At 32.6% G+C, this 16,872-nt stretch overlaps 1 protein-coding gene across 1 annotated transcript in view; it reads right to left on the bottom strand.

Moving 5' to 3' along the window:
- Positions 1 to 16,370, bottom strand: part of LOC124920833 (cellulose synthase-like protein G2) — a 38,933-nt gene extending 22,563 nt beyond the window's left edge. The window contains exons 1-6 of the mRNA XM_047461397.1: positions 15,771 to 16,370; positions 14,003 to 14,110; positions 13,717 to 13,827; positions 13,401 to 13,613; positions 13,217 to 13,316; positions 12,993 to 13,147 (exon numbers count right to left, since the gene is read on the bottom strand). Coding sequence (XP_047317353.1) covers positions 12,993 to 13,147; positions 13,217 to 13,316; positions 13,401 to 13,613; positions 13,717 to 13,827; positions 14,003 to 14,110; positions 15,771 to 16,370 — 1,287 coding nt within the window. The remainder of the gene's footprint in view (positions 1 to 12,992; positions 13,148 to 13,216; positions 13,317 to 13,400; positions 13,614 to 13,716; positions 13,828 to 14,002; positions 14,111 to 15,770) is intronic.
- Between the last annotated feature and the right edge of the window lie 502 nt (positions 16,371 to 16,872).

Genomic DNA, 16,872 nt, shown 5'->3' on the forward strand with positions numbered 1-16,872 from the left:
GGTGATTTTAGCTAATCAGATGACTATTATCAAGGGTCGTCAAATTTTTTACTCAATACTTATCATAAATGAATGCATTGCCTCGACAAACTATAAGGGAGATAAGTATGCCTTTATTAAGTTAGATATCAAAAACATATATGATCATGTAAATTTAGAATTTGTATTTGATGTCATGAGTAGAATGAAAATGGAGGATAAGTGGATCGGTTAAATTAGATTTTACATTTTGATGACCAAGTTCTCTGTGATTGTGAATGAAAGTCCGAAATGGTTATTTGAAAGCTGAAAGGGTATTAAATAGGGTGACCCATTGTCTACATTCTTGTTCTTCATTGTCATGGAAGTACTTTTGAGAATGTTAAAGTTTGTAGAATAAACTGGTCTCATTAGAGAGGATTGCGAGGAAAAAATATTCTTTGTTTTGTAATATCCTGGTCAGCATTGGAATTTTCAAACAAAGAACTAAATGACACAAAAATAAGAGAAAATACAACGAAATTACCCTTGGCCTCTGTTTGGTGTGGGTAATTTTGAGAGAATACATCAAACACGATTATTTATCCCCTTAGTATTTGAATAATTCAATATCAAACAAGTTCTAAATCAACAGTCTGGTAGGAAAGATGTTTACAAAATTATATATGATATAAAAAATGATTTTAAAATAAAATATTTAGATAATTAGTGATGTTAAACTATTTATATTATTAAATAAAAAATATTTTTTAAAAAGTCAGAAATATAAAATAAGATTATTTATTAAAAATTGTGATTCAACGTGACTCTGGTCCTTAGAGTCTAGAGTAGAGAATTCACATACGCTTCTCTTCTAGTCAATTGGAGTAATAAAAAATTAGGAAGCAAAAAGGAATCTTAATAATGATCATAGGGACGAATTCTTTTGTTTGAGGATATTTGTAATTTTGTATCAATTATGTATATTTGATATTATCAACTTTTATTTACTTAATATTTAAATTTTATAAAAAATAAGACGATTTTATTAGTAAAATAATAATGATATGAAAATATTTTTTTTTAATTAAATCTAATTAACCAAATTAAACAAGTATAAATTATGAAAGAAAATTACTCATATTATCGATATATCAAAAAAATTGTAACTTAAAATATCATTTTTTTCGATATACCGAAACAAAGCTTGAGATATGTTGTTACAATGTCAATGTAACACCTTATAACCATCGTTTTAAAATATGCGGCACGGCCGACGGTTTAACCGGTCCGACCGTGAATCAGTTAGATGAACGATCCGACTTCTAACTTTAATATTGTTACCTTTCGAACGGGTCAAAATCCGGTCTGACTGGATAGTTCGACTAAAAATCAAATAATTATAGAAACATAATTTTTGAAAATCAAATCATGTTAACATGATCACATGTATTATCAATTTATTAAAATATTACATATGAAAAATGCAATTGAAGATCGTTCTGAATTTTTCTCTCTCGTCTCCTCTTCAGTCTAATTTGAAGATTATACTTATGTTTATTCATAATAATTCCATTTTTTTAAAATAAATTTAGTTTTTAACATTTGTTAGTCTTTAAAACGGTTGAATTCTTAATATTTTATTTTATTTTATGATAAATGTATTTAATTTATAGTTTTGTCTTAACGTTTTTAGAAAATATATTTTTGTATTAAGGGTATAATATCGATACCGTACCAAAATCAACGTACAATAAATATATGAATTTTTTATATCGAAATATTCGATAATATAAAATATAAATAAAAATTACGGTATACCGTATCTACCAAACCTTTGTTTATACGGTTATTTATCATATATATATATATATATTTATTTATTTATTTATTGTGGTATATGATTATATAATTTTGGAATAATAATTTAAATTATTTTTTCAAACATCATCCATATTATATAATGTTTTTCTTACTTTAAATCAGGACTGTTTTATAAAATGATTTAAATTTGATTTCATCAAAATTTATTGGATTCTATTAGAAAAATCAAGATAGTAAATTTATTAAAAAGAAAATTAATTATCCAAAGAACTTAATCAATTCTTAAATGTGCAGGAACATCATCAACCAGATCGACCAAGCCGAAATCCTAAATTGATCAACCAGACCGGCCAAGCCGAAATCTTAAATTGATCTACCATCTCGGAGAAACCAAATCAGCTTAATCACATCCGCAGTAACTCGGATCGGCCTAACTTCAAAACCGGCTAGAGTTGTAAACCGATAATGCCCGACTGACTCAATGTACTAGAGATCTTAAAGCCAACAGGAAGATTATTCAAAACTATAGATAATTTGAAGATGACGTAATGAATATCCATTGGGAATATGCAGAAGAAGGATTTGAAATAAAGCATGCGACAATCTAATGATTACAGTTTTTTATCCAAATCCACAAGCAACCCTCACGGTACAGGCGGCCGCCTAATGCATCGTCGCCACGTGTAAAAAAGGCAAAGCATGCATGCTACATACTCTGACCGGCACGGCTCCTTGTGACCAATTATACTCAAGAGAGTCATATTTCTTATATAAAAGGAAGCCAAAGCATTGAAGACAAAAAGAGGTTACTAACCTAGTTTCACCTGATCAAACCTGAAAAGCATCTGATCTGAAACATACAGAATTTATACAGTTCTCTTGATCAAAGTGAAACAGTTGTAAACATTAAACATTCTGTTGTAAATGTGTATTACATCACTACGTGAGTGTTGTAAAGTGAACGACGAGCAGTAAATAAGACTCGATCGTATTGTATTGTGTGATTGTTGAATATTCCATTAGTGAATATCTTTCTCACTATTTGAGAAGAAGGGGTGACGTAGGAGAGTTTTCTCCGAACATCCATAAAATTTTGTCTTGTGTTCTTACTTTATTCCCGGCTATACTATCAACCGAACCGAATCACTAACTACTTCAATCAAACCGAACCATCATTTTATCGACTCAACCGATTTTACCTCAGTCCAACCGATTTCCCCACTCTACCTTCTTTAACCGAACCGCGTGTGTTGCTTCAGGTTGAAACAGACATTTTCGCCCTTGAACTCGGTTCAAGAGTCTGTGACAACCTGCGTAGTGTTAAGAACGGTTCTAATCTTTAACCGGATTAGTGCCAATTGGTGTGTGTATTTGTGTAAAGCAGTCTCCTATAGCCGGACCCCGGTCCTCTATCGGCGATCCCGATCCTAACAGACTCATTTAAAATCGTCCATACGAAAAAATGATTTTTTTGTTGACTTAAATAAATATAAAATATGAATATTTTTTTGAAAATTTTAAAATAAAATAAAATCAAATCAGAGAATTGTTCAAAAACTTGTTTGTAGATAAAGAGTAGAAACTTAATTTTTCTTATAAAATTAAGAAATTTTTTTATTGTTGGCATATGTAGAACACTAACGCCTTTAAAAATAAGGTTTTTAGGGATTCGGTGCTTGGTTACACATACAAAAGTTCTTGGTAATATGTCTAATGTGCAGGTTGAAAACCGTTTCTATTTCTAATATTTTAGCCATTTAAAAAAAATTATTTTCAATTATTTTCATTAATTTATTTGTCAATTCCCATTCTGTCTAAAATATATAGCCTATACTCTAAAACATAAAGTCTAAGATAACAATGTATTTATTTTACATAAATATATAAGTAATTAATGCATGTAACAAAAAAAAGAGAAAATAATCTCGAAAAGGGAATTAAAAATTTATTTTATTATTAAATTAATTTTATAAATATAAATAAATTATGCAGGAGTTTTTACAGGAAAATATTTAAAATAATCAAAATTTATTTTGATTAAAAATATTATTTTTAATTTTCTTTATAAAGTGGTTAAAGATATTTTAGTTTAAAAATAAAATAAAATATAATAGATACAATATTATTAACCAAAGCAATTTTTAATTCTCGTGCAATGAGTCTATACATGATTTTAGAATTTTTTTTATAACCTCGGGATTATTAAAAATAATAAATTTAGGAAACAAAAATGAGTGTCTACACAATGCTTTGTTAGTAGATAGTTTCTCATACATATTAGAGAGAGTTTTCATCAGACTCATGGTGATCTTCTCATTTACTACGTTGTGAGCAACCGACTTGGCTAGCGTCAATCGAACAACTCCCAAACCCTGTATATCAAGGAATTTCCATCAAGCTTCATCCATTTTCTTTGATTTCTCACTCCAAGGAATATGAAGTTTCTTTTCATAGAGATAATCCTCAATTTGCATTCTCTAGAATGCATAATCTATTCCACCAAAAATTCCAATCACGTGTCATATATTGTTCTCGCTTGTCATCGTTTCTAATGCTCCAATCTAGCCTAACCTTACTCTAATACCATTTGTTAGGATTTCGATCCCCCAAACTTGACTTGCTTGAAATGATCTGTAAAAACGCAAGAAAAAAAGAACACAAGAAGACACAAATATATAGTGGTTCACTCAAATGAGCTACGTCTACTTCAGTCGCCACCAAATTTCACTATGAAAGAATAATGAATACAAAGTGTTTTTTTGCCTCAAACTTTATTTATCTAGAATTTTGTCTACTTCATGTAAACCTTAACAATAACATATTTATAGCATAAACATTCAGGTAATAAAATCTAAATAACTCTTGGTTAGGCCCAAACTCAAACTCAAACATAGCCCCAATAAATTTTAATAAATTTTTAGAGTTTATTATAAGTGTAGGCTCCATAACTCAACATAATCAGAACACAACATGTGTCATTCACGCTATCTTAAGCTAAAATAAAATTAAAAGGAAAGACTTATAGTTAAGTGGAATAACATAATAATTAATGTCCTAATGGTCATTGTTTGAGTCTTTACATGAAAAAATTTACAAAAATAAAATAAAAATTTAAGATTTAGTGACGCTAAAAATTGGATTTACCAACGTATAATACAACACTAAATGGTTTGGATTGGCAAAATTTGAGTGACAATTAATTCAGTTTGTTGGTAAAACTCAATTATGCTCGAGGGTAATTTCTTTTTTTTTTCTTTGGATGGACTCCACTTTGTCGTTGATACTCAAACTATTTTTTCTTTTTAATATTTTACGTAGTCACTATTTACAAAATATGTATTAAACAAATAATCACAAGTGTAAGGATAATACACCATATAAATAACTTCTAATTCGGAAATTTCGAATTTATAAATTATTTTGAATATTTAAACAAAGAGAGCAAACCCGACGAGTTTATCAGGAGACTCACATAATGAGTACTCGCCTTTTGGATTCCGTCATTGATTCGGCCAGAAAATCTTGACTTCATTTTTGTGATGCACATAATTTTTTCAATACGTGTGCGTGGAAGTTTCCTACTATAATATATAGAATTCTAGTGCGTGAGCTTATCACCCCTTTGCCTAGACATTTCAGAGTAAATTGGGAAAGCTTGAAATAATAATGTGAACACTATGTGTCAAACATTATTTAAGACATTGTACTTTAAGCCGATCACGATTGTGGACAATATTTTTTAAACCGATCACACTTGATCAAAATTCAAGATACTGTTTTCCTCAGTTACCACATCAATACTTAGGTTATTTTTAAATTAGGTGTACATAATTCTCACACTTGAGACAGTTGGTCACGTAACTTCTTGAGAAAACATTATCTAAGACTAACGTACTTTAAGCCGATCACGACTATGGACAATGCCTCTTAAACTGATCACACTTGCTCGATTTTTAAGATAATATTTTTCCTAAGTTTGATCACATAAATACTTATCGATGAAATATCATTTTATTATGTTGATAAACCCCCCTAGTAGAGATGAATGATCATTTGGTTATTTTTGTCATTTGCATTTAAATAAGGAGTCATACCCTTTTAACCTTCTAGGTGTTAGCATATTTTCCACTCTTCTTCGACACTTTGCGATGTTAGATTGAATGATCTTCAAGAATCGGTTCAATACATCGTTCTTTAGAATATTTAGAGAGGAGATCATATACAACTGATATTATTCAAGATAATCACCGTTAGTTCTTGGTCTGGTCTCTCGCACAAACACTTAATCATGAGTTTTCTTGATTGATTTATTTGTTCAAACATTATTTTTAGGTTCAAATTATGCTTAATTTTTTTTAACTATGCACCATGAGATTTAGTCTCATTTCTTGAATCTAGAAGTTAACATGTTTCGAACTCCAAGGAATTTGGGCATTTTTTTTTATAATCGGGATATATATGTATATATATATATATGATAGAATTGATACATTTTTGTTCTTGTATTCAAGAATTAGACAAGGATTTAAATAAAAAAAAATTATAATTTCAATATCTCAACCTCTATGAGTATTCTTATTATTTTTTTTTGACTCTTTTCTTGATGACAAGGGTGTATTTGATGGACTCAAAACATTTTATTCTTGCTTTTGGGAAACTAAAAAAGAGTCTAGAGAATCTCAACCAACATAGTCTTATTTGATATATTTGTTTTTTTATTTGAGGCCTTAGGTTCTTACACATTACCTCTATCCGAGACAAGAAACTACCTCCGTTGAAAACATGGTTCTTAGTTTGAACGTTCATCTTCCACGAACTCCCTCTTAAACATCAACAACTTAAGCTTACATGAGGCTCCGAGAAAGATAAATTTAAAGAGAACCTTGCTCGAATCTCAAAAGTTACATTGACTCCTCATGAGACAATCAATGTGAATGATGACTTTTCCCGCCTTCTTACTTGTCTCTAGAATCTTTGATCATCGCTACATCTTTTTCACAATGCGTTTTAGGCTAGAAGGTTTAAAGGTCATTGTCGATCCTTGAAAGCATGAATAAAACATGTTTTATTAATTTATTTTAAATCATTTTATTTTAATAAAAAATCTCCTTGTATTGAAAGAAGATGTTTCTTCTATACTCTTGGGTCTAATATCCGTATATTCTTCTTTCATACTAGATCGTCTTCTTGAATGTTTCAATATTTTACCTTCTTGTTGAACGTTCTAGTCATCCGACTATGATACATCTGAGTATGACATAGTGCGTTTAATCTATTATCTTCCATTAAGGTTAGTTGATTGTATCGATACTTGCACTAGTCTTTTTCCATCACTTGACTCTCAAAGAGTACTCTCAAGGTAGGGACCTCAATTTCGATGGGTTGTAAAACATCTATACGATAGACCAATGCAAATGGGGTCTCTCCTGTTGATGTTCAGATGTCGTTCGATAGCCTTAGAGGGCGTAGGGCAGATTCTCGTTCCAATCTTTGTACGTCTTAATCATCTTCTTAATGATCATGAACACATTTTTATTGGTAGCTTCTACTGTACCATTCATTTGAAGACGATGAAGTGACAACTTGTGATTCTTGATGTGATATTCGTCTAGTACCTTGAGTACTTCTTCATGGAAGTGATGACCGTTGTCTAAAATCAAGTCATGAGAAATTCCGTATTGTGCGATGATATTGTTCCGTATGAACTTGGCGACATGTAATGACATCAGGATCTTGTAAGATGTCTCTTAGACTCATTTGGTGAAGTAGTCAATGACCATAATAATGAACTCATGTCCATTCGAAGCATGATGATAGATCTTACTGATGATGTCAAACCCCCAAGTTGAGAATGGTCATGGTAATATCATACTATACGTAAGGATGCCGAAGTATGATTTAGATTAGCGTACACTTGACATTGGTGACATCTCTTGACATAAACCATACATTCTTGTTCCATGTTCTGCCAATAGTAGCTGAAGTGAAGGATCTTCATTGCTAGCCTAAACTATTCATGTTTGGACCACACGTCCTTACATGGACCGCATACATGATCTTGGCTATATTAGATTAATATATGCATAACATGTTCGGGACATTGAAGGATCGTCAATACAACTTTCGATCTAGTAACACGTAGTTGGTAGCATATTGGTGTAAAACTCTTTTCTCTTTCTTTTAGAAATAAGGATGATGCTTACCATGCTCGAAAAACTTCTTTATATGCTCAAACTATGCTTTAGGGATCACATTCGTGTTGTCTATCATCTTTTACTCGAATTCTTACTTATACTTTTATTTGATCTTTAAAGGCTTAATCTCGATTCCTTCTAATATTTGCGTCATTGATGTTAGTGTGGCCAATGTGTTGGCAAGTCGATTCTTAATCTTTAGGGTGTGGATGAACGTCACATGCTTGAACTTGGTAATCAAATTCAATAAGACTTTAGGTTTTCTCATTTTACATGCCATTCACTTTGTGTTGTGAAATGAATAGGTTAGAGTCATCTACCACCTCTAATTGTCTAACTACTTTCTCGTGGGCTATCTCCAGACTGGATAAACATGTCTCGTACTCTAATTCATTGTTTGTCGTGTGATATTCGAGTTTGACTGAGATTGGATTGTATGTGTCCATGGGATCAATGGGTAAGAACTCAATATCGTAGCCATGTTTGTCAAATGCTCCATCGAATAGTGGCTTCCAACTCATCGGATCCAAGGTCATAACTTCATCATCTGGAAAATATAACATGTCGTCGCCTTCTATTTCGAAAGGTTGATCTTCAAGGAAGTCTACTCCAATCCTTCCTTTCATGTACTTCTAGACCGTGTACACGATATCGTACTACGAGATCATCATAATCCATTTGGATAGCCTATTCGATAAAAACGTCTTCTAGAATAACTAGTGAATTGGGTCTAACCTAGACACCAATTTAATCGTGTGGGATTGCATGTAATTCCTTAGCCTTTTGGTAATCCAACCTAGGGTCCAACATAGTTTTTCTACCAGCAAATAGTTAAGATGATAGTCTATCATTCGCTTGCTCACATAGTAGATTGTCATTTTGGTCTTCTTTTCGTTCTTTTGAGCTAACAAGTTTTCCATCACGATTTTTATCACTGTTAAGTATATGGTCAAAGGAATGTCTAGCCTGTGAGGCATGGAAATAAGAGGAGTCTTGAGATACTCCTTGATTTTCTCGAAGGCGTTCTAACAAGTGTCGTCCTAGATGAACATTTTGTTCTTCCTTGGGAGTTTGAACAAAGGGTCACATGTCGTTGCCAACTTATTGATAAAGAGACTTATATATTGGATCTGCCCTGAAAGCCTCACACTTCTCTTTTGCTTTGGAGAGTTGGCATAACCTTGATTGCTTTGATCTTACTTAGATCAACTTCAATGTCTCGTCGTGTGATGAGAAATCCTATAATCTTCCCTACTATTACTTTGAATTTGCACTTTTTTGGATTGAGTTGGAGCTGAAACTTGTGAATCCGTTGTAGAAACTTGTCAAGGTTCTGAATGTGTCTCTCTCGCCATCGTGACTTGACGATCATATCATCTATGTAGACTTCTACCTCTTTATGGATAATGTCATGTAAGATCATCGTGGCCACCCACTAGTATGCGAGCTTTGCGTTATTCGAACTTAAAGACATGACTCGACTGTAGAACGTTCTCACTGTCGTCTTCTCTTTTGTACATATCTAGGGCTTGACTACTCGTGGGTAATTGAATCTCTATACATAAAGATAACGTTTGATGTGTTGACTATGCTCTTTTTTAAAAGAATTATTTTTTATGGTCTTTTTTTGTTTGTTTTATTTATCATCATTTTTATATTAATATAAATTCCCCTAGTGTTGACATAATATTTATTTGTTTTGTTTTATATTTATTTTTATTTTTATTGGGATCGAGCCCTTGATAGACTGCCTACGTATTCACATAATAAGGAAAAATCAGGTCCAACGTATTTCCATTCACATGATAAAAGTTTGAATATTTATATAAAATCATGGTAACATAGAGTCTAACACAAACGAAGGTGTTTTTAAACAAACGAGATCCTCTTATCTCACTCTTCCTCAAAGAACTCGACTTCGGAATCACCCTTGATCGATGTAGTCTTGGAAAAGGTGCCACTTTTCTTCTATTTTCGTCTCACGTCCACTACTTTGGTTTATCATCGTCTACACATAAAGAACTTTTTTAAAGCTCTTGTCAAGATTATAATAAGATTTATATTCGATAGAGTGCATCACCTCTTAGTTTTTATCTCGAGTTAGCAATTTTCACATGCTTATATATCCATAATGCATTGAATGGTTCAATTTTCTAATTGTCTCTCATGTTTAACAAAATTTCAATATTCTTCGAGAAAGGGGATGATGATACTTCAAGATCTAAGTGTAATGTGTCATGGGTTTGGGCTTGTGGTGACTTGTCTTTACTTGTTCGCGTGGGTTTTAAGGAATTGATAACAAATGGATCATGAAAAATTTCGTGAGATGTCGTGGATCTAAACTGAGCGCAGACCATGTATTCTTGCAAGAAATAAATAAAGGGAAGAATGAGGCATTTGTGAATTAGTATACTTGCACATGTTGAGGAAGAATAGAAAGAAAGCCGCAAAGAGTCGCGAGTTCCGAGTTAGGGGATGCTCGTTCGTTTGTCAATAAAGGATAAGAAGAAAGAATCATGCACTCTGAGTTTGATCAATGATGGTGCATTTATCAACGAAGGATTGAAGGAATTCTACGACGAGTCGTGAATTCTGAGTTGGGTGTCGCTTGTGTGTTTATCTACGAAGGAAGGAATTCTACGAGAATTTGTGAACTTATACATGCATTAGTCAAGGAAGGATAGAATAAGTGCCACTAAGAGTAGCGAATCATAAGTTGAGTGGCGCTCATACGTTCATCAACGAGGGATAGAAAGAATTTCACAAAGAATCGTGGATTCATATATGAATGAGGCTTGTGTGTTCAACTACGGAACAATGAGAAAGTTTTCTTGAAGAGTCAAAAGTTCTACATTGATTGGAGCTCGTTTGTCGATGAAAAGTCATGAATTCCAAGTTGGACAACGCTCGTACATTTGTCGACGAAGGATATGAGTAATGCCATGATGAGGCGTGGATCTCGAGCTAAGTGAATCTCCTTCGTTTGTCAATGAAAGGATATGAATATCTCTGAAAAGAGACGTGAGCTCTTTGTTGAGATATGCGCGTGTGTTCATTGACGAATGCTAGGAGAGATCCTACGAAGCATTGTGAATCTTGAGTTGAATGACGCTTGAGCATCCATCGACGAAGAAACATGAAGAATTCCATGAAGAGTCCTAGATTGTGAGTTGGACGATGTTCGTGTGTTCGTGAACGAAGTGTAGAAGGAAATACCACGAATGGTTGTGAATCCACGCGTTTTGTAGAAATGATAAGATGAATTCCATGAAGAATCATATATTCTTAGTTGAATGATATTCGCGCGTTCATCAACGAAGGATAAAAGAATATTTGAAAAGATACGTGAGATCTGAATTAGTGACATGCGTGCATTCGTTGACGGAGGATAAAAAGATTTTCACGAAGAGTTGTGAAATTCCGTGTAGAATGGTGCACGTGCATTCGTCGATGGAGGATAGAAACGAAAAAGAATTGTGGAGTTAGAGTTGAATGATGCTCGTGCTTCTTTGGAAGAGTACTAGAAAAAGGTTTTATAACAAGTCGTGGATCTAACACTTGTGCATTTATTGACGAGAGGGAATAAGAATTTTATGAAAAATCGTGGACTCTAAGTTTTAACGATGTTGGTGCTTCGTCGACAAAGGATAATAGATAATACATGAAGCGTTGTGAATCCTGAGCAAAGCTGCATTCGATGAAAAAAACTAGAAGGAGTGACATGAAGAGTCGTGGATCGAGAACCACACGTGTGTTTATCGAGTAGGGTTAAAAGAAGGACATTAGAGTCATGGATCGAGTGGCATTCGTGCATTTGTCGACAAAAGATAGAAAAAAAGAATTATACGAAGAGTCGTGAATTTTAAGCTAAGTGAAGCTCATTTGTTCGTCAAGGGAACAAAAGAAGGCGTTCTTACTTACGAAGAGTAAGAAACTCTAAAAAATACAAAATCAATCTAACATTTTAGCAAAATCTGTCTCCTCTCTAACACCTTTTATTAGAATAGTTATAATTGAGAATATGAAGCCATCTCCAAATTACATGAGAATGAAACAGACAGACCCAAAACTCAAGAAAACTACAGCAAATACAAGAGACAAAATGGTTACTGAAATTGCAACTCTCCCTTTATCCTTCCTAAGTGAAATCCCTTCAATTAATGGGTAATTTACTAACAAGATAAACAAAGAGAGAAATATTTGCCCAAACATCTCATCCAACCCCCCTTCAACAACAACTTTCAAACCTCCCAAAGCAAACGCAATCACATTTATTGCCACTAATGTCGATAAAGGAACTATAAGTGCACGAGACACATTGAAATCGACTTTACCCATTTGGTAAAGCCTAACTTGCTCGCTCTCGGCCACTTTATTAGTGGTCAAGAATCTAGTTTTCTTCAACCCCAACAACTTCATGATCACATCCATACTTCCATAGAAAGAAGCCGTCACCGACTTAACAAACCACATTCTCCATTCCCCTTCGCACGTTCGAATAGTTCCGTTTGTAGCAAGAACATCAAACATATGTCTTAAGATAACGGAGAAGAAAATAAAACAGAGGACCATGAACCATGGGGAAGTTACCTTTGGGTATATATTGATGCCATTAAGGAGACAAAGTTGAGGAATAGTGGCTAAACACCAAAGAGGAAAAAAATAAAGTGGTTGAAAAGAAAGGTATGCATAGCACATGGCTTGAAGAAACGAAATCTTTGATGCCGGCCCAAATATGTAGCGAAAGAGGGTCGAGACACCGACCTCGAACGACCCACAGTGCCATCTTGTGCATTGAATCAAACAGTCGCTCAAGTTGGTTGTGCAACTTCCTAAGAAAGCCGGTCTCTTAGGATTGAAAAAAGCTGAATTCCATCCATTGCTATGCAATACAAGGCTGGTATAGAAGTCTTCGACTAGTGAGCCATACTTGTAACCAACCTATATTTATAACAAAATCATATTTATTCAAATTAGTTTGTTTTTTTATAAAATATTTTATAATTAAGTTGTTACCCTTTCTCCCCATTCGGTTTGCCTTTCATAAGTGCAAGAGGCTAGAATTGCAGTTTCATGTTGTAACATGTCGTGGTTCGTCGAAGATACTCGATCGATCGATTTTAGAAACTCATCCGAGGTCCCAAAAGATTCTCGCAATCGAGATATGTCATCTGAATAAGAAATCATAATTAATTACTTATGTATAATGAAATATAAACAATAATGTATTTTATTTGTACCTTTAGGAATGTGGATTCCATACAATGCCATTCTCTTAATGTACAAACAAGTCCCAGAAACAATTGGACCCTGGAGACCATCCATACCCATCCATTTAACCTAAAAAATACATAATAATAGAAAATTTTCCTTTAGAAAAAATGTTGTTTTAGAAGAGGATAGAAGGTAGGACGATCAAATTACCGTAAAAAGTGACCTCATCGCGGAATCATAAATATCTTTGTCGCTAACATTATGGAACTTTTGCGGGAACTGAACAAAAGCTAAGGACTCAGATATGAGTGGATCGAGATGGAAGCACATAGCTTGACGGGCTGATGAATGATCGTTAGAGTACATGTCGCAGTCCAAAACCAATATGTACGGAGCGTTACTAATAATGGCCGATACTCGTAGCTGCACTCATCAAATTTGACGATTGTCAATAAATCATTTCAAGTTTATGATAAAGAGTGCGACGAACAAATATATATTACCCAACAAATTGTAGTTAACTTACTAGAACGTTGAGGGCGCCTGCTTTGAAATTATGGAAGTACGATGAATTCTTTTCTCGACAAACATAAACTAGACGGGGCAAATTAGGAGATTCCTCGTTTCTTCCTATTACCTACATGATAAATAAAAAATCATCATAGTTTTTCAATGTATGCCAACCTCAACTGAATATTTATTATTTGCAAATATGTTTATTAGAAGAGTATCACCAATTTAATTTTAATTGAAAACGTGATAACTTGAAATTAGAGTTATAATGTTTTTGGCTGTTATTAATTATTTGGTACCTGAATAAGAGAAGGATGGTTTTGTGAATCATGATTAGCCTCTTTTGGTACTTCATTTTCTGTTGATATATTCTTCATGAGCCGCTCCTCAAACAACTTGTATTTCCTCTGCCAACATATTTTGGACATATCCATTAATCTTTATGTTTAATATTATACTTCAATTTTATTCAAATAAATATATCATAAATTCTTTCACTTATCATAAGATGTTAGTTTCCTTTCTCACAACTCAAAGTCACAACTAACACTAAGGTAATTGGTGTCAATGATGAATTTTAAGAGAATAAAAGTTTGAAATTCAATTTTCACTTAAAAATACTTTAAATTGAATTGAAGATCATGATAAAATAAAAATAAAATAAATCATAAGTCATTAGAAAGCTATACTACCTTATCACACTACTTCTAGAGGTGTTCAACCGGCCGGTTAACTAGTTAAACGGTTCCGATTAATACCGGTTTTGGCTTTTATTTTATAAACCGGTTAACCAACCGTCAATAGTATCGGTTTTACCGGTTCTAGTTCTACCGGTTTTGATCGGTTCTGGCCGGTTAACCGGGTTTAACCAGAAATCGATAATTCAATTTTTTTAAATTAAGTAATAAATTTATAAAATATATTTTTAAAATTATTGTTTTCACTTTCCTTTTATACTATTATTCTCCATCTTTTTTTTCTCTATTATAATATATTATATTATTATTATAATATAATATAAATATATTATATTATATTATATTATATTATATTATATTATATTATATTATATTATATTATATTATATTATATTATATTATATTATATTATACGTTAGGTTTTATATGTTTCTTGAAAAATTCAAATTCATTATGTCGATTAGTCTTTAACCAACCAAGTATAAGCGAATATGATATAATCCCCTTCTCAAGCGATAGAACGGGAAGTAAAATTGGTAAATAATAATTTATAACTTTGATTTTAGGTGTTTCCGCATTGGACGTGTTGGAGAGAAAGTTAAAACATAAAGTGAATGTTGAACTTTGAAGACAACCAATTTTAATTTGCTTAACTATTTTAATTTTGTTAATTTATAATTCCTAAAAACAATTTTACATATTTTAATGAAATTATTTCAATTTTTTTTTGTAAAATTTTATATAGATTATAATGTCTTTTAAAAATTATTCTATAAAAATTATTTATAAAATAATTAATACAAATTATAAAATATAAAAATATATAATTAAATTATTACCGATTTACCGATTAAACCGTTAGAAAAATAAGAAAACCGAAAACCGGTAAAAAACCAATTAACCGGAATCGCTAGAACCGGTTAATCAATAAACCGTTAAAATGAAACCGGTTAACTATCGGTTCGGTTGGGTTACCGGTTTTCCGATTTTTTTTGCACAACCCTAGTAAATAATAGTTACAATTTCAAATAATAACTTTTCATTTCTGTAGAATTTGTTTATTTTAATTCAATAAAATCCCAAATATAAAAACTTTAAAGAAGCTTAGAGCATATTAGTTAGTTTATTTAAATAATTCAACTTGATCAAAATTATTTCATTATATTCATCAAATTATTAATTTATTAATTAAAATATTAAAATATATTTTATTTTTAATAATATTTTATTTTATTTTATCATTATATTTGATTATAGGTCAAAAATTGACCAGAAAATTCCACAACAATAATGACATGAATCCAATTTTTTTTTAACAATTTCTTTAACTAGCTTTTAATTAAATTTAAGATTAAGACTAGATACTAACCTCAATCTCTCCCTCCTCTTCTAAGAATCTCCCTTCTCCTTCATCACGATCGCTGCCGAAGCCGGAGAAGTAAGCTTCCGGCGATGTGACTTTCAGTCCATGTCTCCGGAAAAACGGAACCCATGACTTTGCGAAATCCCAAGCTTCTCTGACGGCGTTCAATGTTAATTGAGATCCGGCATCATCCGACAGGTACACCGAGAGTTTCTCCGGTGGGTAATCTATTGCCATGACCGACAAAACAGTGTTCATAACCCCAACCGCCGGTTCCTTTTCCGGGTCGGCTGTGCAAATAAATACATCGATTGGTGGAAGATCGGCGTCGGGAGGAAGCCTCTCTGGGAAAACTGAGCGATAAACTGGCCGCCATCCGAAGGCTTGACAGAGGAGCCAGAGGAAGGAGAGAAGTAATTCGGAGACCAAGATTAATATCCAGAGGAAAATTGGGTAATTGAGAAGAGAGAAAGAAGAGATTCTGTAGTAAATGAATGAGATTATAGCGATGAGATGAACAAAGGCGTGGACACGGTTGATTATGGCGATTGAGGTTTTGACAGTGAAGTGGTGGAGGGGAGAAGGAGGTAACTCATCTGACCCCATTTTTGTCCAATTGATAAGAAATCTCACCTAATCTTTATCTATATACAGAGCTATTGGTGTACTTGAGTGTGATGTAAATTAATAAACAAGAAAATAAAAATAATTAAATATTTGAGTCCAATCAAAATATTCAATAATAATAATAATTAATAAAAATGTAAAAGAGTTCCCATAATCTTAAATTGTAATCGAAGGGGAAATTTGATGAAATGGCCCCATGATAGGGAAAATTCTAAAAAAGGATGGCGCGAAATGTCAGAAATATCCTTTAGGCGCCAGATTTTACGCTCATTGACGATAATTGCCATTCACGCGATTTAATCTATATCGCGTAAGTTGATTAACGAGTTTTAGATAAAACGCGTGAATGACAATTCCCGTTTTTCAATTAACGAGAATTCCCATTCATGCTTTTCATCTAAAACGCGTTGATCAACTCATGCGTTTTAAATGAAAAGCGTGAATGAGAATTCTCGTCTTTTGTCTTATATATAATTTTCTG

This window comes from Impatiens glandulifera, chromosome 1 (assembly GCF_907164915.1).
Source record: "Impatiens glandulifera chromosome 1, dImpGla2.1, whole genome shotgun sequence".
In the NCBI taxonomy this organism is placed as follows: Eukaryota; Viridiplantae; Streptophyta; class Magnoliopsida; order Ericales; family Balsaminaceae; genus Impatiens; species Impatiens glandulifera.